Below are 21,266 nucleotides of genomic sequence, written 5' to 3'. Positions count from 1 at the left end.
CGGACGTCCTGTGTGTGCTGACGAACAGCCACAGACAGCCATGAACGTCTTGTGTGTGCTGGCGGACACCAACAGACGGCCTGTGTGTACTGAACAGACAGCCCACTTGGTCCAAAATCACCCAAATTGTCCACGGGAATGGCCAGCGTGCTGAGTCCAAGGACCAACGTGCTGATATGTTTACTGATGGACAGCCACGGACGTCCTGTGTGTGCTGACGGACACCCTCGGACGTCCGGTGTGCTGTGTGTGCTGACAGACACCCACGGATGTCCGGTGTGTACTGAACAGACAGGCCACGTGGGCCAAAATCACCCGAACAGTCCACGGGAAAGGCCAGCGTGCTGAGTCCAAGGACCAGCGTGCTGTGTACTGATGGACAGCCACGGACGTCCTGAGTGTGCTGGCGGACACCCACGGACGTCCTGTGTGTACTGAACAGACAGCCCACATGGGCCAAAATCACCCAACCAGTCCACGGGAAGTGGCAGCGTGCTGAGTTCAAGGACCAAAGTGCTGATATGTGTACTGATGGACAGCCACGGACATCCTATGTGTACTTAACAGACATCCCACGTGGGCCAAAATCACCCGAACAGTCCACTGGAAGGGTCAGCGTGCTGCGTCCTAGGACCAAAGTTCTGATATGTGTACTGATGGACAGCCACGGACATTCTGTGTTTGCTGACGGACACACACAGACAGCCACAGACGTCCTGTGTGTGCTGACGGACACACACGGACGTCCTGTGTTTGCTGACGGACACCCACGGACGTCCTATGTGTACTGAACAGACAGCCCATGTGGGCCAAAATAACCCGAACAGTCCACCGGAAGGGCCAGCGTGCTGAGTCTAAGGACCAGCGTGCTGATATGTGTACTGATGGACAGCCACAGACGTCATGTGTGTGCTCACGGACACACACAGACACACATGAACATAGACGGACAGCCACAGACGTCCTGTGTGTGCTGACGGACAGCCTTAGACATCCACGAACGTCTTGTGTGTGCTGGCGGACACCAACGGACGTCCTGTGTGTACTGAACAGACAGCCCACGTGGGCCAAAATCACCCAAATAGTCCACGGGAATGGCCAGCGTGCTGAGTCCAAGGACCAACATGCTGATATGTGTACTGATGGACAGCCACAGACGTCCTGTGTGTGCTGACGGACACCCACGGACGTCCGGTGTGCTGTGTGTGCTGACAGACACCCACGGATGTCCGGTGTGTACTGAATAGACAGCCCACGTGGGCCAAAATCACCCAAACAGTCCATGGGAAAGGCCAGCGTGCTGAGTCCAACGACCAGCGTGCTGATATGTGTACTGATGGACAGCCACATACGTCATGTGTGTGCTGACGGACACACACGGACACACACGGACAGCCAAGGACATCCTGTGTGTGCTGGCGGACACCCATGGACGTCCTGTGTGTACTGAACAGAGAGCCCACGTGGGCCAAAATCACCCAAACAGTCCACGGGAAGGGTCAGCGTGCTGAGTCCAAGGACCAACGTGCTGATATGTGTACTGATGGACAGCCACGGACGTGCTGTGTGTGCTGATGGACACACACGGACACACACAGACAGCCACGGACGTCCTGTGTGTGTTGACGGACACACACGGACGTCCTGTGTGTGCTGACGGACACCCATAGATGTCCTGTGTGTACTGAACTGACAGCCCACATGGGCCAAAATCACCCGAGCAGTCCACAGGAAGGGCCAGCGTGCTGAGTCCAAGGACCAACGTGCTGATATGTGTACAGATGGACAGCCACGGACGTCCTATGTGTGCTGACAGACACAGAGGGACACACACGGACATACACGGACAGCCACGGACGTCCTGTGTGTGCTGGCGGACACCCACGAACGTCCTATGTGTACTGAACAAACAGCCCACGTGGGCTAAAATCACCCGAACAGTCCACGGGAAGGGTCAGCGTGCTGAGTCCAAGGACCAACGTGCTGATATGTGTACTGATGGACAGCCACGGACGTGCTGTGTGTGCTCACGGACACACACAGACACACATGAACATAGACGAACGTCGTGTGTGTGCTGACGGACACACACGGACGTCTTGTGTGTGCTGACGGACACCCACAGATGTCCTGTGTGTACTGAACAGACAGCCCACGTGGGCCAAAATCACCCGAACAGTCCACGGGAAGGGCCAGCGTGCTGAGTCTAAGGACAAGCGTTTTGATATGTGTACTGATGGACAGCCACGGACGTCATGTGTGTGCTCACGGACACACTCGGACAGCTACGAACGTCTTGTGTGTGCTGGCGGACACCAACGGACGACCTGTGTGTACTGAACAGACAGCCCACGTGGGCCAAAATCACCCAAATTGTCCACGGGAATGGCCAGCGTGCTGAGTCCAAGGACCAACGTGCTGATATGTGTACTGATGGACAGCCACAGACGTCCTGTGTGTGCTGACGGACACCCACGGACGTCCGGTGTGCTGTGTGTCCTGACAGACACCCACGGATGTCCGGTGTGTACTGAACAGACAGCCCACGTGGGCCAAAATCACCCAAACAGTCCACGGGAAAGGCCAGCGTGCTGAGTCCAACGACCAGCGTGCTGATATGTGTACTGATGGACAGCCACAGACGTCCTGTGTGTGCTGACGGACACACACGGACACACACGGACAGCCAAGGACATCCTGTGTGTGCTGGCGGACACCCATGGACGTCCTGTGTGTACTGAACAAAGAGCCCACGTGGGCCAAAATCACCCAAACAATCCACGGGAAGGGTCAGCATGCTGAGTCCAAGGACCAACGTGCTGATATGTGTACTGATGGACAGCCACGGACGTCCTGTGTGTGCTGACAGACACACACAGACACACACAGACAGCCATGGACGTCCTGTGTGTGCTGACGGACACACACGGACGTCCTGTGTGTACTGAACAGACAGCCCACGTGGGCCAAAATCACCCGAACAGTCCACGGGAAGGGTCACCGTGCTGAGTCCAAGGACCAACGTGCTGATATGTGTACTGATGGACAGCGACAGACGTCCTGTGTGTGCTGACGGACACACAAGGACATCCTGTGTGTGCTGGCGGACACCCACGGACGTACTGTGTGTACTGAACAGACAGCCCACGTGGGCCAAAATCACCCAAACAGTCCACGGGAAGGGCCAGCGTGCTGAGTCCAAGGACCATAGTGCTGATATGTGTACTGATGGACAGCCACGGACGTCCTGTGTGTGCTGACGGACAGCCACAGACTGCCACCAACGTCTTGTGTGTGCTGGCGGACACCCACAGACGTCCTGTGTGTACTGAACAGACAGCCCACATGGGCCAAAATCACCCAAACAGTCCACGGGAAGGGCCAGCGTGCTGAGTCCAAGGACCAACGTGCTGGTACATGTACAGATGGACAGCCACGGACGTCCTGTGTGTGCTGACGGACACAGACGGACAGCCACGGACGTCCTGTGTGTGCTGGCGGACACCCACGGATGTCCTGTGTGTACTGAACAGACAGCCCACATGGGCCAAAATCACCCAAACAGTCCACAGGAAGGGTCAGCGTGCTGAGTCCAAGGACCAAAGTGGTGATATGTGTACTGATGGACAGCCACGGACGTCCTGTGTATACTGAACAGACAGCCCACGTGGGCCAAAATCACCCGAACAGTCCACAGGAAGGGTCAGCGTGCTGCATCGAAGGACCAAAGTGCTGATATGTGTACTGATGGACAGCCACGGACGTCCTGTGTGTGCTGGCGGACACACACGGACACACACGGACAGCCACGGACATCCTGTGTGTGCTGACGGACACACACGGACATCCTGTGTTTGCTGACGGACAACCACGGACGTCCTGTGTACTGAACAGATAGCCCACGTGGGCCAAAATCACCCGAACAGTCCACGGGAAGGGCCAGCGTGCCGAGTCCAAGGACCAGCATGCTGATATGTGTACTGATGGACAGCCACAGACGTCCTGTGTGTGATGACGGACATACACAGACAGCCATGAACGTCTTGTGTGTGCTGATGGACAGCCACAGACTTCCTGTGTGTGCTGGTGGACACCCACGGACGTCCTGTTCGTAATGAACAGACAGCCCATGTAACACCCCCAAACCGTTTTATACATCGGTCAGTTAGCCGGGCAACAATCAAACAAGGAAATGCCCGAATGACCTTCCTCTGCCAAGTCTGAAAGTGTTATGACGGGTTGAGAATAAACTTTCCAAGTCACAAACATAATTATGTAACCCAGAATATCCATTCAAAACTCGTTTCCTCTAATCTTCGGCCTAAGGATTTGCAACCCGTACCAAATCATACAGTTGTGTTAGGTTGGACTAACCTAATATCAGATTCAACACGTCACGAATATAAAACATACTTTATTCCATATATATAAAACATGAATTCACAAGCCCAAAATACTATACATATGGTCCATGGACGCAGTCGAAAGTAAAACATACATTTATATATCTTGAAAACGAGTCTTTAGCAAAAGATGTCCAATCTAAACCAGCTCCTACAGTTCCGCGAGTGCTATGGTCCTTTCTACCGGACACCTGCAAAAGGATGTGAGGAGTGAGTGAACTAGTTTCACTCAGTGAGCCAGGGTTCCCTATCTAGCATATACAACTACCCGTTATTCTAAACCCAACCCCAAACACAAGCAAGACGGGTAGTTCAATAATCAATAATCAAGATCATAAAGCATGACCGAATAAGCAATAAACCATTAAACGATAATAAATCAAAACACTCTTTATGAGTGCCATATCAATCAACCATATATATATATATACTCCTAGGGCCCAACAGAATCATTCTTCCTCCACGTAAGGGACACCGGCAATCCCTTCACTATTACACCACACAGGCGTAGACGCTTGGGAATCGCCCAGTCACGGTCCTCAATCGGAATCGCCGTGCCCCGGTCTTCTATCGGACTCGCCGGGGGCTTTCACATCCACGTGTGACACTCGGCCTTGGTGATCAAGCCAAGTTCAACCGAGCCCACCACTTTTATTGCTTAGAACAATAGGATCAAGAGGCTTAATAGAATAGGCTTTTGAATAATTGCTAATCGCCTGGAAGAAGAAAAAAGATAAGTTATTGGCAAGAAAATAATTGAGAGTCTCATTTGAGAGTTTCAGCACAATAAGCAGCTGTATCAAATGACTAGTGCTATGATCATTATCATGTTCACCAAGAAAACTTATTCCAAAAAGCAAACAGATACAAGACATCCAATACATACAGACCAAACCAGTTTGATTTGAACTAATCACAGCTTCGTTTCAGGCAATTCCTAATGAAGCAGCAAGACCAAGAAGAAGAAAAAAAAATCAAAAGAGATTCAATAATTCACCTCTTCAAAGCGAGAATCTTTAAATGATTGGTTTCCCTTCTCAACAAGTTGAAACACCTGATTGTGTATGTCCAAAGGCAATGAATTGTCAGCTTCACTGACCTGCAATATCAGAAACAAAAGTCGACTACGACCGGCTTAGTGGTACCATTTGAGGAAGCAATGACCTGAAAACTATTACTATAACCACCATGAGGTTCACACACAACAGTACCAACACGAGGTACACACTATAACAATATATAATAATCACACAATCACAATAATCCGGGTGCTTAGACTAGTCTTGCTATTCACGTAGCCCAGACATCGTCTCAAGCCTCGGATCCACAAACTGACACCTAGACCGGTCCGGCTATCCTAGCTCGGAAACCGTCTCCGATGTCAGGAACCTGCATTAAAAATTCGTTAACAAACAATTAACCGTGACTCACAGTGATTAAGCGATGTGGCTCGACTATTTTGATTCCGGATGTTGACCAAACCCTTTTATCCCCTCCAAATATTCGTCTTGGTACCGTGATGTTAAATCCCAAATACAACCTCAATGTCTTGAATGAACTGGTCTGGACTGATCAGAACTCCGAAAGAACCTTCTTTCACTTCTGGACGTCTTTCAGAACTTCCCGATAGTTTATCGATCTTCGAAAAATGTCTATACTTCTAAATCACCTCACTTCTTTCTCTTTCTGTCTCTAAGCCACGTTTTGGAGTGTCCTTTGTGTGTCTGAATGAGTAAAAATGAACCAGGGTAGCTGGGTATATATAAAAGTTGCCGGCCAATAAGAATGAGCCACCTGATCGCCTGTGTGTCGTCCTGCATGCTTCCGGTCGCATGCGTGGCGACACATGGGCGTCCGCATGACCTGTTGCATGCTCTCTAGCCATGCCAGAAGACACCTCCACGTCCACTTTCCCTTCAGCATGTCTGGTGTTGATGCATCGCGACACATGCATGTCGGTTCGCATGCGCAGATCGCAGGTATTACGACACCTCGTGCTTCTGTGTGTCGAGCTGCATGGAACTGCTTCATGCACGTCTACACCTCATTCTTTTGATGACACTCAGCAGGTAAAATGGTTGACACCACGTCCTGATCTCTTAGATCAAGCCACCTCGAGCTTCTCGGTCGATTTACGCGATTTCGGCTCTTCTGGTGAATTTTCGTCCCGCGATCAATCTCGAATATTTTTTCGCTTCCGTTCTGATGAGCTAAATATTTTAATAGAATCCAAACTAAGCTTAACTTTGAGGATAAAAATTTCCAAGCCTTCGGTTTCCCGAGAAATTCGATAAAACCGAAACTAGGGTTTTTTTTTTAAAGACGGGGTATTACATCCTCCTCCCCTTATTAGAATTCGTCCCCAAATTCTCTAAGGATCTGGTGATCCCCCTTCTTCCATTACTACATCTTCGTGTAAGAAATCTGGATGCAATGCTTTGAATCTTGATTCATCCTCCCAGGTCACAACAACACGGTTCCGCTTACCCTAGAAAACTTGGACTTGAGGAATTTCTCGATTCTTCAATCTTCGTATCCGACGTTCACCTATTCGGATTGGTCCCTCTGGATAAGTGAGGTTTGTTTGCAGGTTTTCGATTTGCTCTGTCTCAATAGCATTGGGGTCATGAACATGTTTCCGCAGCATTGATACGTGAAATACCGGATGTATTTGCATCTCTTCAGGTATGTTGAGACGATAAGCTACCTCTCCGATTTGTTGTATAATCTGGTAAGGCCCAATGAATCTTACCGCTAGTTTTCCGACCTTCCCGAATCGGTCCTTTCCATTTTGGGCTGACACTTTCAGATAAACCCAATCACCAATACTAAACCCCACTTCTCGCCTTGATTGATCGGCGTACTTCTTTTCTCCATCCTGTGCTTTCTTCATATTGGTTTGAATGATCTCTAACTTTTTCATCGTCTCTTCTACAATTTTGGGTCCAAATTCTCCTCTTTCTCCAACTTCGGTCCAACAGAAAGGTGTTTTGCATGGCCTCCCATAAAGCGCCTCATATGGTGCCATACCTTTGCTAGAATGAAAGCTGTTGTTGTAGAAGAACTCGATTAATGGTAAATGCTTTTCCCAGCTTCCCGCCCAATCCAAAATACACATCTGCATCATATCCTCTATGGTGCGAATGGTTCTTTCGGTTTGGCCGTCCGTCTCGGGATGATACGCGGTGCTTATGAACAACTTTGTTCCCACAGCTTCTTGTAACGCCTTCCAAAAATTTGAGGTGAATCTAGGATCTCGATCGGAGACTATATCTGTTGGCACACCATGCAACTTCACAATTTGGTGCACATATATCTCTGCCAATACTTCTACCTTATCGGTTTCTTTCATAGGTAACAAGTGCGCCACCTTCGTCAGTCTGTCGATAATCACCCATATAGCATTATTTGACCGTCCGTCTCGGGATGATACGCGGTGCTTATGAACAACTTTGTTCCCACAGCTTCTTGTAACGCCTTCCAAAAATTTGAGGTGAATCTAGGATCTCGATCGGAGACTATATCTGTTGGCACACCATGCAACTTCACAATTTGGTGCACATATATCTCTGCCAATACTTCTACCTTATCGGTTTCTTTCATAGGTAACAAGTGCGCCACCTTCGTCAGTCTGTCGATAATCACCCATATAGCATTATTTGACCTTCCTCGAGCCGGGGGTAACCCAGTGATGAAATCCATGGATATGGATCCCATTTTCACTGAGGTACTGGTAAGCTTTGTAACAACCCTCCTGGAATCTGATGCTCGACTTTGACTTGTTGACAAGTTTGACATTGAGCCACCCATCGCGCTACTGATTTCATCATTCCTGGCCAATGATAATACCTTCGGATATCTCGGTACATTTTCGTACTCCCGGGATGGATACTGAGTAACGAGTGATGCGCCAACTTCAAAATCTCATCTCGTAGCCCTTCTACCTGTGGTACTGATATCCTCCCATTAAGTAATAGTGTACCATCTGCTGCCACATGATAGCCACTTGTGTTTGGAGCTTCTTGATTTTTAACTTCTGTGATGATTCCTTTTAACTTCTCATCACGTTGTTGCTGCTGTCTGATCCGTGCGAGTAAACCTGCCTGGTTTACAGTACGTATGCCTAAAGGCTCACTTGGCTCCCCTTCAATTGCCCATAAAGTCATCAACTTGAGTTCAGATGATAATGCTTCCACTTCCTTTCCAACATCAGATTCCAACTTTCTACGACTTAGTGCATCTGCGACCACATTAGCTTTGCCTGGATGATATTGAATCTTCAGGTCGTAATCCACCACAAACTCCATCCATCGCCTTTGTCGGAGGTTCAGATCAGGCTGTGTGAACAAGTACTTTAGACTCTTATGATCTGTGAATACCTCCACGACTTCTCCATATAAATAAGATCTCCAAATCCTTAACGCAAACACCACTGCCGCCATTTCTAAATCGTGTGTTGGGTACTTCTCTTCATGTTTCCTGAGTTGCCTTAATGCGTAAGCAATTACTTTGCCTTCCTGCATCAATACACAACCCAACCCAACCCTAGAAGCATCTGCGTACACAGTGTAAGGTTTACCTTGTTCAGGTAATGCCAATACCGGTGTTGTGGTCATAGCTTTTTTCAGTCTCTGAAATGCTTCATCCGTTTCTTTTCCCCAGATGACCGGAACTCCTTTTCCAGTCAACTTTGTCAGGGGCTTAGCGATCGAAGAAAAATCCTTGACAAACTTTCGATATTACCCGGCTAACCGAGGAAACTTCTTACCTCGGTTACCATTGATGGCCTTCGCTATTCCTCGATGGCTTTCACCTTTTCCTAATATACGGAAACTCCTTCTCCAGACACTCGGTGGCCCAAGAACCCGATCTCTCTTTTCCAGAAAGAACACTTGCTGAACTTGGCATACAGCTTCTGGTTTCTTAACCGTTCCGACACTAGCTTCAAGTGTGCTTTGTGCTATACCTCTGTCTTGGAATATATTAAAATGTCATCGATGAAGACTATCACGAACTTGTCGAGATAATCGTGGAAGACTTCATTCATCAATCTCAGGAAGGCCGCCGGTGCGTTAGTAAGTCCAAATGGCATTACGACGAACTCGTATTGTCCATAATGAGTTCTAAACGCAGCCTTCATGACATCACCTTCTGAAATTGGAATCTGAGGATAGCCCGACGCCAAGTCGATCTTCAAAAACCAACTTGCTCCCCTTAGCTGATCCAACAACCCGTCTATCCTCGGAAGAGGATACTTATCTTTGATGGTGATATTGTTGATTCCTCGATAATCAATGCAAAGTCGCATGCTACCATCCTTCTTCTTGACAAATAAGATCGGAGCTCCCCATGGTGAAGAGCTAGGTCTTATGAAACCTTTCTCCATTAAATCTTCAAGCTGTGTCTTCAACTCTGCTAACTCCGCAGGTGCCATGCGGTAGGGAGCCTTTGCTATCGGCTTCGCTTCAGGTACCAAATTAATTGTGAAAGGGTTACTTTGAGGTGGAGGTAACTCTTTCAAAGGTGTAAACACATCCTCGAACTCTTCTACTACCGCAATATTCGTAATTTCAACTCCATTGCTAGTGGGTCCTTCACTAGCAGTTACTGTTACCAGATACGCTTCTCCATCCTTGCAAATCTTCCACTCTCAAGGCAGCTACTAAAGACACAGACTTGCTTGGACTGATCCCATAAAACACTATTTGTCGTTGCCCGTTCTCCTTGAACAAAATACGACCTTTTCCACAATCTAATTGTGCCCGGTAGCCTGATAACCAATCCATGCCCAAGATAACTTCACATCCTTTCAAGGGCACCACCAACAAATCTGCCAAGAACATCTTCTCGCAAAGGACTAACGGAACTCTTCTGAGGCATTCTTTTGCTTGGAGGGTTTGGTCTCCGGGAGTCTTCACAGCCACATCCATCCTGTCAATCACAAATGAACCCAAAAACTCGGCAGCTGCCTCAGGGGTCACAAAACTATGTGTTGCCCCGGAGTCAAACAATACATGTGTGGGACGCCCCGCAACATGTAAAGTTCCTGCCACAAGATCAACATATATCAACAACATAATAATTATCCAATAGAAATTAACCAATCCATCACAAGCAATCACACAACACAAAGTCAAACTAGTAAGGTTAAAGAACCCAAATACCTGTGATGGGACCCTTAGATGGGCCTGGAGGTTTAGTATCCTCTAGTTCTAAAGCCTAAACTCTACCTCCTATAGCTTGCCTTTTGGGCACTGGTGCGATTGCAGGTGGAGCTGGAGGAGGATGAACAGCGATTGGCGTAGCTGGGATAGGACGATTGACGCTTCACTGGGTAGAGATATGTCCTTTCTTTCCACACGTGTAGCATGTAGGATTGTAGGAGTTTGACTGAAAGGATCCAGGTTTCTTCCTGTAGCATTCACTTGACTTATGGCCTATCTTGCCACAGTTAAAGCATTTTCCTGTGAACAAAGATCGTCGACTTGGCCCTCCCGATTCCTTTTCCTTATCTTTACCCTTAAATGATTTTTGGTTTCCATCATACTTTCCTTCTTGATGCTGCTTGGATTTCCTACTTGCCGCCTTCTCAGCTTCCAATCCGATCTCCACATTCACGGCCTTTTCCTCTAGCTCGGCGAGACTCTCGTATTTCCCGACTACCAGTCTATTTTCTAACTCTGTTTTAGACCAAACATAAAGTTAGATATCATGGTGTCTTCATCATCTTGTCCTCGCAGCAAGTGTCGTCGCAGTCGCATGAACTCAGATTCATATTCTCTAACTGTCTTGTCTCCTTGTACTAGGTTAGAAAACTGACGTTGAAGCCTTCGCTTAGACTCCAGGGTGAAGTACTTGCGTTCAAATTCTTGTTTGAATGCCGACCAAGTGATGACCAGATGTCCCACTTGGCGATCCCTACTCTCCCACCATTCTGCTGCGTCTTTGTCTAAGTAATATACTGCCATCTTCTTCTTAGACTCTTCGGAACACGTCAGGGTCTCAAAGTTTTTCTCCATAGTTCAAAGCCACTGGTCGGCTTCAAATGGATCTGTCCCTCCTTCAAAATGTGGTGTCTTTATATTCTTCATGGCAGTTATCAATGGTAACATCGGTGTACTAACTGAAGGTTGTGGTGGCACGAGTGGCTGAGGTTGCACCTGAGGTTGTTGTAATGACCTCGCTAGCATGTCATGAAGCATCTTCAGAGTGTGCTCCATTCCTACTCCTTGTTGTGGTTGATCATGAACTTCTTGTTCAATCGGATTGTTCCGCCTTATTGGTCTTGGTCCTTGGACACTCGACTCGCTATCATCTGTTTCTGGTCTTCTCCTTAGAGTACGGTTTGGTGGAAAGTTTTCTTCTTGTGGTATCTCTTGGTCGTGTCCAAACAGATTGTTGTTTCTTCTTACGTTTTCTTCACTGGATCCTTGGTTGGTGTGCGCCAGTGTTGCACCCTTCCCTCGGATTCATATCCCAATCCTCTTCTTCTTGAGACTCTATCTATACCCAGCATCCAATCTTGTCCCCCATCACTCCTTCCCCTCCTTGCCATCTGCAATCCACAAACAGGGAATTCTTATTTAGAATACTAATTAGAGCGGAACTCTCCTGGTTTCCTAATACATCTTTTGCGACACATTTGACTTGATAAAACACGAAAAATGCGTGATTGACCGCATGATCTAAACCATGCTCTGATACCACCTCCGTAACACCCCCAAACCGTTTTAGACATCGGTCAGTCAGCCTGGCAACAATCAAACAAGAACATGCCCGAATGACCTTCCTCTGCCAAGTCTGAAAGTGTTACGACGGGTTGAGAATAAACTTTCCAAGTCACAAACATAATTCTGTAACCCAGAATAAACTTTCCAAGTCACAACCATAATTCTGTAACCCAGAATATCCATTCAAAACTCGTTTCCTCTAATCTTCGGCCAAAGGCTTGGCAACCCGTACCAAATCATAGAGTTGATATAAGTTGGACTAACCTAATATCAGATTCAACACGTCAAGAATATAAAACATACTTTATTCCATATATATAAAACATGAAGTTCACAATCCAAAAATACTATACATATGGTCCATGGACGCAATCGAAAGTAAAACATACATTTTTATATCTTGAAAACGAGTCTTTAGCAAAAGATGTCCAATCTACACCAGCTCCTACAGTTCCGCGAGTGCTATGGTCCTTTCTACTGGTCACCTGCAAAAGGATGTGAGGAGTGAGTGAACTAGTTTCACTCAGTGAGCCAGGGTTCCCTATCTAGCATATACAACTACCCGTTATTCTAAACCCAACCCCAAACACAAGCAAGACGGGTAGTTCAACAATCAATAATCATGATCATAAAGCATGACCGAATAAGCAATAAACCATTAAACCATAATAAATCAAAACACTCTTTATGAGTGTCATATCAATCAACCATATATATATATATATATATATATATATATATATATATATATATATATATATATATATATATATATATATACTCCTAGGGCTCAACTGTAACGTTCAAATCCGGCCTCTCGACAAGACTGAACCTGTTTGCTACCTAATCAATTTCTTTGCTTGTTTGATTCATTTTTAAGTCATTCATTTACTAAGTCATGTTCGAATCTGAGGTTCTAAATCAATTGAACAGATAGCACAGCGGAATAACAATGTGTAAACTTTGTATTACTTAGAAACATGAGATCCAATACATAACTTCTTAACAGTTTCATAGACAATCACTAGTTTGTCCCTAGCATCATCTAACCACACGTTACACAGCCTCACACTGACCGAGCCTTCACGGCTCCTTGGCTTGACCAGAACCATCCTTAGTTCCTGAAACCACAACCAGGTAAGCATTAATCATAACCGAGAATAGGACTGGTCGATCCTACAATGCTTGCCTTGGTTCCTAGAACATTGATAAACCTCAGACAATATACTTATAAAAAGATACGCACCTGCCTACCGATTCCTAAGTCATTCAACCAACCACCCCTTGACTTAGAATCAGATAGACAGCCCAGAATAGATAAACAGAACACACGAACAGTCCGGATCGTCCCGAAGACCAATCCGTCCATCCGGATAGAATCTAGGTGAGAACGGCCTAGATGAAGTCCGGCTCAATGGCCCAATGGACTTCCTTACCTGATCCGGCCTTGGGCCTGGATCCAACAGCCGAGTAAGCCTCACGCCCAATCCGGTCAGGCCAATGGCCGCTCGGACCTTGCGACGCTTACCCTGGCCTGGACGGACCGTGTACTTGTCTCAACAGACAAGATATGGTCTGATCCCTAAGGAACGGACACGACCTGCCTCAACAGGCACCGCTTGGTACATGCACCCCTTCGGCCTTTGGTACCTCTTGGTCCTCGTACCACTTGGCGTTCATAACCCTTGGTTACTTATACCCTTTGGCAACTCACAACCGTTGGTAACTCGTGAACTTTGGCCACTCGTGCCTCTTGGGACATGCCCAACCGTTTAGTCCAACCGCCCAGTCTATGGTGCGATTCGAACCGACCGTCTAACCGACCAGCATCTAGGTTAGCGGTTTGGTTATGTCCAGCCAGTCAAGGAATGTGTCACGCCCCCAATCCTGAATAGGATTGTCGGGACGGCCATGGTTCGAGGAAACATGCAAGCCAGTCATAGGACATCAAGGCAAGCGTTCCATGGTCGAGAAAGAAGGTTAAGGACATAAGGAAACTTAGACTTAACCTTATACAAGCTAAGAGACAGCTAGGACGAGTAAGACGGTAACTGGACGAAGTGAACGAGTAGCTCGGCCAGCTCAATGAAGATATGTTCAGTTCACTCCAGCTCGGTCCCTACTAAGTCAGCTCCACTAGCTGGACTACTAGCTCACTCAGCTGAGGCAGCTGAGAGTCAGCTCATCTCAGCTAGACGGACTGTCCGGGCTTTAGGCCGATGGTCCGGGTCTGGGTCACTGGCGGGCTGTGAGGGCCGGCCATGAGCCCATGAGCTGTTGGGTCCTTGGGCAAGGCCGTGAGGTAAGTCCAGGTGGCTTGGGGCGTGGGTTGGGCTTGTGGATTGCCTCAAGACGTGGTTGTGAAGCATATTTGACCACAATTACCACTATGGAGCACGGCAGGTCTGATGATCAGAAATATCTAACTGAGGACCCGTTGGTGTCCGAGTTCCCAGATGTGTTCCGTTCACTACAGGATGTCCCCCCTGATAGGTCGGATCCATTTACGATTGAACTAGAACCAGGGACAGCTCCGCTGTCCAAGAGTCCGTACAGAATGGCTCCGGCCGAGATGGCCGAGCTAAAGAAGCAATTAGAAGAATTGCTGGAGAAGGGGTTCATAGGTCCAAGTAGCTCTCCTTGGGGTGCACCAGTCCTCCTTGTGAAAAAGAAGGATGGTAGCATGCGTCTGTGTATTGACTATCGAGGGTTGAACACGGTTACTGTGAAGAACAAGTACCCGTTGCCCAGAATAGATGAGTTGTTGGATCAATTCAAAGGAGCCAAGTGGTTTTCTAAGATTGTTTTGGCCTCAGGGTATCATCAGATCCCTATAGAGCCAAATGATATTAGAAAGACAGCATTCCGGACCAGGTACGGCCACTACGAGTTTGTGGTTATGCCATTTGGTCTGACCAATGCGCCTGCTGCATTCATGAAAATGATGAACAGCGTGTTCTAAGACTTCCTGGACGAATCAGTGATCATCTTCAATGATGATATCCTGATTTACTCCAAGGATGAGGAATCTCATCCGAAACACCTGAGAGCCGTGCTGGAACGATTACGGGAACATAAGCTCTATGCAAAACTTAGTAAATGCAGTGTTTGGCAGAAGAGCATTGGGTTTCTCGGCCACATTGTGTCCGGTGAGGGCGTCTCGGTGGATCCAGAGAAGATCAGGGCAATCAAGGATTGGCCTCGACCACGCAGTGCCACAGAGGTCAGAAGCTTCCTAGGGCTGGCAGGTTATTATAGAAAGTTTGTGAAAGGATTCGCAAGCTTGGCTCAGCCTATGACACGGTTGACCGGGAAGGACGTTAAGTTCACATGGTCTGAGGAGTGTGGGAAATGTTTTTCCGCGCTTAAGGACATGCTGACTAGCGCACCCATTCTGAGTCTTCCAGAGGCCGACCAACCCTATGTGGTTTATACGGACGCGTCCATAACAGGACTAGGTTGCGTATTAACCCAGCATGGGAAGGTCATCGCCTATGCGTCAAGGCAGTTGAGAAAACATGAGGGAAACTACCCCACCCATGACCTTGAAATGGCTGCGGTAGTGTTCGCCTTAAAGATTTGGCGATCATACTTGTATGGTGCCAAGGTTCAGATACTTACGGACCGTAAGAGTCTTAAGTATATATTCACCCAGCCTGAGTTAAACTTAAGGAAGAGAAGGTGGATGGAGTTTGTAGCTGATTACGATCTGGATATCACCTATCATCCGGGAAAGGCTAATCTGGTCGCAGATGCCTTGAGCCGAACGAGAAGCGGACGACCTGGACGGTACGGTTCGTGCCCTACGGTTGAACGCATCGACCAAAGAGTCTGAACAACTCGGATTAGAGGCGGTAAATCAGGCCAACCTGCTTACCCGAATTTGGTTGGCTCAAGGTTAGGACGAGAACCTAAACAAGGTTGCTCAGAATGATAGGACGGAGTACCAAACTGCAAAGGATTGTACCATCCTAGTAAACTGTCGGATCAGTGTTCCTAATGATAGAAGTCTAAAGGAAGAGATTATGAGGGAGGCTCATAAGTCCAGATTCTCGGTTCATCCTGGTGCGACCAAGATGTACCAGAACCTTAAGAAGTTCTATCATTGGATCCGTATGAAGGCAGATGTCGCGGAATGGGTGGCCAAGTGTTCCACTTGCCAACTCATCAAAGCAGAACATCAAGTGCCTAGTGGGTTATTGCAAAGCTTGCCTATTCCGGAATGGAAATGGGATCACATCACGATGGACTTTGTGACTGGGTTCCCTACCACGAGGAATAAGAAAGATGCGGTTTGGTTTGTGGTTGATCGCCTAACCTAATCAGCACACTTCCTGGCTATCAAAAAGTCGGATGGGGTAGATCAGATTGTACGTTAGTACATTGATGAGATCGTCCGACTACATGGTGTGCCGGCAAGCATAGTTTCAGATAGGGATTCAAGGATCACATCTTACTTCTGGAAGGCTTTCCAAAAGGCTTTAGGAACAAGAGTGAACATGAGTACAGCCTATCACCCACTGACGGATGGACAGTCTGAACGTACGATCCAGACATTGCAAGATATGTTGCGAGCATGTGTTCTAGACTGGGGTGATTCCTGGGAGAAACATCTACCTCTGGTAGAATTTGCTTACAACAATAGCTTCCATAGTAGTATTGGCATGTCGCCATACGAAGCTCTGTATGGGCGTCCATGCAGGACAGCCTTATGCTGGACCCAAGTTGGGGAACGCAGCATGATTGGTCTGGAGATTGTCGAAGAGATAACCGAAAAGATCAAGTTCTTGAGGGACAAGATGAGACAGGCACAAGACCGCCAAAAGAACTATGCAGATCGAAGAAGGAAAGATCTCGAGTTCCAAGTAGGTGACTTGGTGTATCTCAAAATGATTACCTTCAAAGGACGGGTCCAGATTTCCGGAAGACGGAAGTTAGATCCGAGACACTTGGGGCCGTTCAAGTTCATTGAAAGGGTTGGGATGGTGGCCTTCAAGTTGGACTTGCCGGCCAAGATGGACGCATTTCATAATGTGTTCCACGTCTCCCAACTTCGGAAATGTTTGACGGACCAACACATCGCTCTTCCTGCCATTCCAGACGATCTTGGTAAGAACCTAACCTTGGAAACGAGGCCAGTTGAATCATAGATAGGATGGAAAAAGTAACAAGGAAGAAGACGGTCCAGATGGTCAAGGTCGTCTGGGACGGTAATGGTCAGGATATAATCACTTGGGAAACCGAAGCTAGAATAAAAGCAGAGTACCCAGAGTGGTTGGGTCAGTTTGTTTCCGAGGAAGCATTTGATTCAGATTCGAGGACGAGTCCATCCCAAGGGGGGGGAGACTTGTCACGCCCCCAATCCTGAATTGAATTGTCGGGACGGCCATGGTTCGAGGAAACGTGCAAGCCAGTCATAGGACATCAAGGCAAGCGTTCAATGGTCGAGAAAGAAGGTTAAGGACATAAGGAAACTTAGACTTAACCTTATACAAGCTAAGAGACAGCTAGGACGAGTAAGACGGTAACTGGACGAAGTGAACGAGTAGCTCGGCCAGCTCAATGAAGCTAGGTTCAGTTCACTCCAGCTCAGTCCCTACTAAGTCAGCTCCACTAGCTGGACTACTAGCTCACTCAGCTGAGGCAGCTGAGAGTCAGCTCATCTCAGCTAGACGGACTGTCCGGGCTTTAGGCCGATGGTCCGGGTCCGGGTCAGTGGCGGGCTGTGAGGGCCGGCCATGAGGCCATGGCTGTTGGGTCCTTGGCAAGGCCGTGGCTAAGTCCAGGAGGCTTGGGGCGTGGGTTGGGCTTGTGACCGACCCCAAACCCAATCAGAAAGGGCGAAGGGATGCAAGTGGCCGAAAGGGGACAACCCTTGGCCGATGGTGCCCATTCGCTAGCAAGTCATGCCTGTTCGTGGGGCAAGACTTACCCCCTCGTTTTCTATAAATATGGGGGCTCTCTGGTCGATTTCATTATCCAATTCCAGAGTAAAATACTCAGAGAAAAACGTAGAGAGAAAGAAAGAGAGAAAGAGAGAGTTCCGGCCAAGAGAAAGGCCGATTGTGGTGGTGTTGTGTTCCGGCGACTCTGATCGTTTGAGAACTAACTCCGGTCAAGAATGGGAGATCAAGACAAGGAGAAGAGCATGGAGAACCCAGACGTGGTTCACAAGGTATGTGATGGGCCGTGGCTCCATCAGACCGAACGGACGGTCCATGCGACCGCACCGCGGCTCTGCTCGGTTCCTAAGTCCCATCCGGCTCTCCTTATCTGTTTCAATTCGTTTCTCTTCTCTTCTCTCTGGTTAAACACGAAAGGTTGTGTTGGTTGAGTCCAAGGGACACGTCCTAGGCTTTGGCCGAACATAACCAAACCGCTAGCCTAGACACGGGTCGGTTAGTGGGATGATCCGATCGCACCAAGACTGGGCGGTTAGGACGAACGGTTGGGAATGACCCAAAGGCACGAGTTGTCAAGAGTCATGAGTGTCCAAGAGGCACGAATGGCCAAAGGGTACATGTTCCAAACGGTGTCTTTCGGGACAGGTTAGGACCGATCCTTATGGATCAGCCTATGGCTTGTCTAGTCAAGACAAGGTCACGGTTTGTCTAAGCCAAGGTAGAGTCGCAAGGTCTGACCGGTTGCTAAGCCTTCCGGATTAGGCTTGAGGCTTACTCGGCCGATTGGATCCAGGCCTAAGGCCGGATCAGGTAAGGAAGTCCGTTGGGCCATTGAGCCGGACTTCATTGGCCGGTCGCACCTAGATTCTATCCGGTTAGACGGATTGGTCTTTGGGGACGATCCGGATCTGTTCGTGTGTTCTGTTTATCTATTCTGGACTATCTATCTGATTCTAAGTCAAGGGGTGGTTGGTTGAATGACTTAGGATACGGTAGGTAGGTTCATACTGTTTATGATTGTGTTGACTGAGGTTTATCTAAGTTCTAGGAACCAAGCCAAGCATTGTAGAATCAATCCGTTCTATTCTCGGTTATGATTAATGCTTATCTGGTTGTGGTTTCAGGAACTAAGGATGGTTCTGGTCAAGCCAAGGAGCCGTGAAGGCTCGGTCAGTGAGAGGCTGTGTAACGTGTGGTTAGATGATGCTAGGGATGAACTAGTGATTGTCTATGAGACTGTTAAGAAGTTGTGTATTGAATCTCATGTTTCTAAGTAATACAAAGTTTATACATTGTTATTCCGCTGTGCAATCTATTCCTTTGTTTATGAACCTCATATTCGAATATGACTTAGTAAAGAAAAGACTTAGAATGAATCAGACAAGCAAAGAAATTAATAAGTAAGCATTCGTATCCAGTTGGGTCGAGAGACCAGGAACGGGTCTTACAAGTTGGTATCAGAGCATGCTTGATTCTAGGATAGTTGGGTTATGTAGTCCACACACACACACGCAGCCAGCTGATTAGGTCTCACGGTGAGGTTTGATTGCTTAGTCTAGGGATTGTTTTGTTCTGTGTATGTTAGTTGTTTTGTACTAACATTGTCTGAATCCTTAGGCTGGAAAAAGCAAATCGGGAAAGTCCCGAAGAAGTAAGGGAATGGCCGGTCAGTCTAGCCAAGTGGCCGTGGACGGAACTAATCTGTCCGGTTTGCAAACCGATCCGGCCGCGGCTAACGCGGAAGATGTGTTGCCAACTGATCAGGCTAACCTTACGGGGACGCAACGGGATGGTCAGGAACATCAGGAGAGTGATGAGGAAGTGGAATCCTCGAACGCTAACCGTGATGGTGGCCAGCGTGAGAAAGTGGCCGATGGTACGGCCAATGTAACCGCAACACTGTCCAAAGAGGACTTGTTAGAGGCCATGAAGGTAATGGGGACTCAGGTGGCGGCTATGGCCCAACTGTTCACGCCATTAGTGAACTCCTCGGTTGGCCAAGCTACGCCTGTGGCTACGACCGCCCCCAAACCAATGGTCCAGTTGTGGAAACGGTCGAGGTGATCGAGATTGATCCACCATAAAGGACCGGGAAAAAGGTGGACTATCTGAGTTTGCTTCAGCACATCTCCCGTCTAGGGACGAAGCATTTCTCAGGAAGCACCGATCCTATTGAGGCAGACGAGTGGAGGAGTAGGCTAGTCCGAAACTTCAGCTCAACTCGTTGTCCCGAGGATTACAAGAGAGACATTGCGGTTCACTTCCTGGAAGGGGACGCGCATAATTGGTGGCTGGCTGTGAACAAGCGCACCAATGGAAGTCTCCAGAGTTTTGCGGATTTCGAAGATGAATTCAACCGCAAATACTTTCCTGCAGAGGCTTTGGACCGTCTGGAAGGTAGATTCCTAGACCTTACCCAAGGCCGCAGGGCCGTACGTGAGTACGAAGAGGAGTTCAACCGGCTCCGACGGTTTGTTGGAAGGGAACTTGAGGACGAGACAGTCCAGGTTCGTCGGTTCATTCGAGGCTTAAGGCCGGAGCTGAGAACCCACTGTTCGATCCGCACCTTCAGCACCGTCGGAGAGCTGGTTGAACGTGTAGCTCTTTTGGAGTCTAACTTGGCCGAAGAAGCCAAGCTTAAGACAAAGTCGCAGTCTGTCCCGACGGGTAAGATTAACGACCGAAAGAGGAAGTGGGACCAGGTTGACGGAGGCAAGGCCTCTAGTGGACGACCTGAATGTCCCAAGTGTGGTAAGAACCATCCAGGTGAATGCTGGAAAGCCATGGGAGCTTGTGTGAGATGTGGCAGCTTGGATCATTCCATCCGAGATTGCACTCGACCAAGCCGGACTCAGGGCCAATCCAGTGGCAGCGGCTCTCGGACTTGTTTCCATTGCGGCCAAAGCGGACACTTCCAAAGTGAATGTCCTAAGCGGCAAGGAGGACAAGGGAAGGGTCGTGGAGACACGGAAAGTCGACCCAGAGCAGGCCGACCACAACACCAAGGGTGTATGAGCTGTCCCGAGACGACGGCGCTTCTGGATCGTTTGATTCGATCTCTGGTAATTTCTGAATTTATCTGTTTACATTCAATAGAATGCTTGGTCTGGAACCTAGAGTGGCTAGGGGATTCTGATGTGGGTCTCTTATAGGGACCCTCATGATTGGTGGTGTGAAACCCACGTACTTTTCGACACAGGGGCTACACATAGTTTTGTGAGTCCGGAACT

The 21,266-nt window shown here is 48.2% G+C and overlaps 1 protein-coding gene across 1 annotated transcript; it reads right to left on the bottom strand.

Moving 5' to 3' along the window:
* Window positions 1-10,000: 10,000 nt before the first annotated feature.
* LOC103849845 lies at window positions 10,001-11,422 on the bottom strand. The gene is made up of 4 exons (XM_009126562.2): window positions 11,224-11,422; window positions 10,829-11,083; window positions 10,634-10,708; window positions 10,001-10,449 (listed from the first exon to the last, which is right to left on the bottom strand). Exons 1-4 carry the CDS (start codon window positions 11,420-11,422, stop codon window positions 10,001-10,003), a joined length of 978 nt encoding a protein of 325 aa, XP_009124810.2.
* Between the last annotated feature and the right edge of the window lie 9,844 nt (window positions 11,423-21,266).

The sequence above is a fragment of the Brassica rapa genome, unplaced genomic scaffold, assembly GCF_000309985.2.
Source record: "Brassica rapa cultivar Chiifu-401-42 unplaced genomic scaffold, CAAS_Brap_v3.01 Scaffold0941, whole genome shotgun sequence".
NCBI lineage: Eukaryota > Viridiplantae > Streptophyta > Magnoliopsida > Brassicales > Brassicaceae > Brassica > Brassica rapa.
This window is presented reverse-complemented; position numbering and strand designations above follow the sequence as displayed.

Bases quoted from the DNA above. Each gene is read 5' to 3' on its own strand.
- LOC103849845 (XM_009126562.2), bottom strand. From the start codon at position 11,422: ATGGAGAAAAACTTTGAGACCCTGACGTGTTCCGAAGAGTCTAAGAAG. The intron at 10,709-10,828 runs GTGAATGCTACA...GTCCTATCCCAG, and splicing joins CAAGATAGGCCATAAGTCAA to CTACGCCAATCGCTGTTCAT. The intron at 10,450-10,633 runs GTAGAGTTTAGG...ATCTTGTGGCAG, and splicing joins CAAAAGGCAAGCTATAGGAG to GAACTTTACATGTTGCGGGG.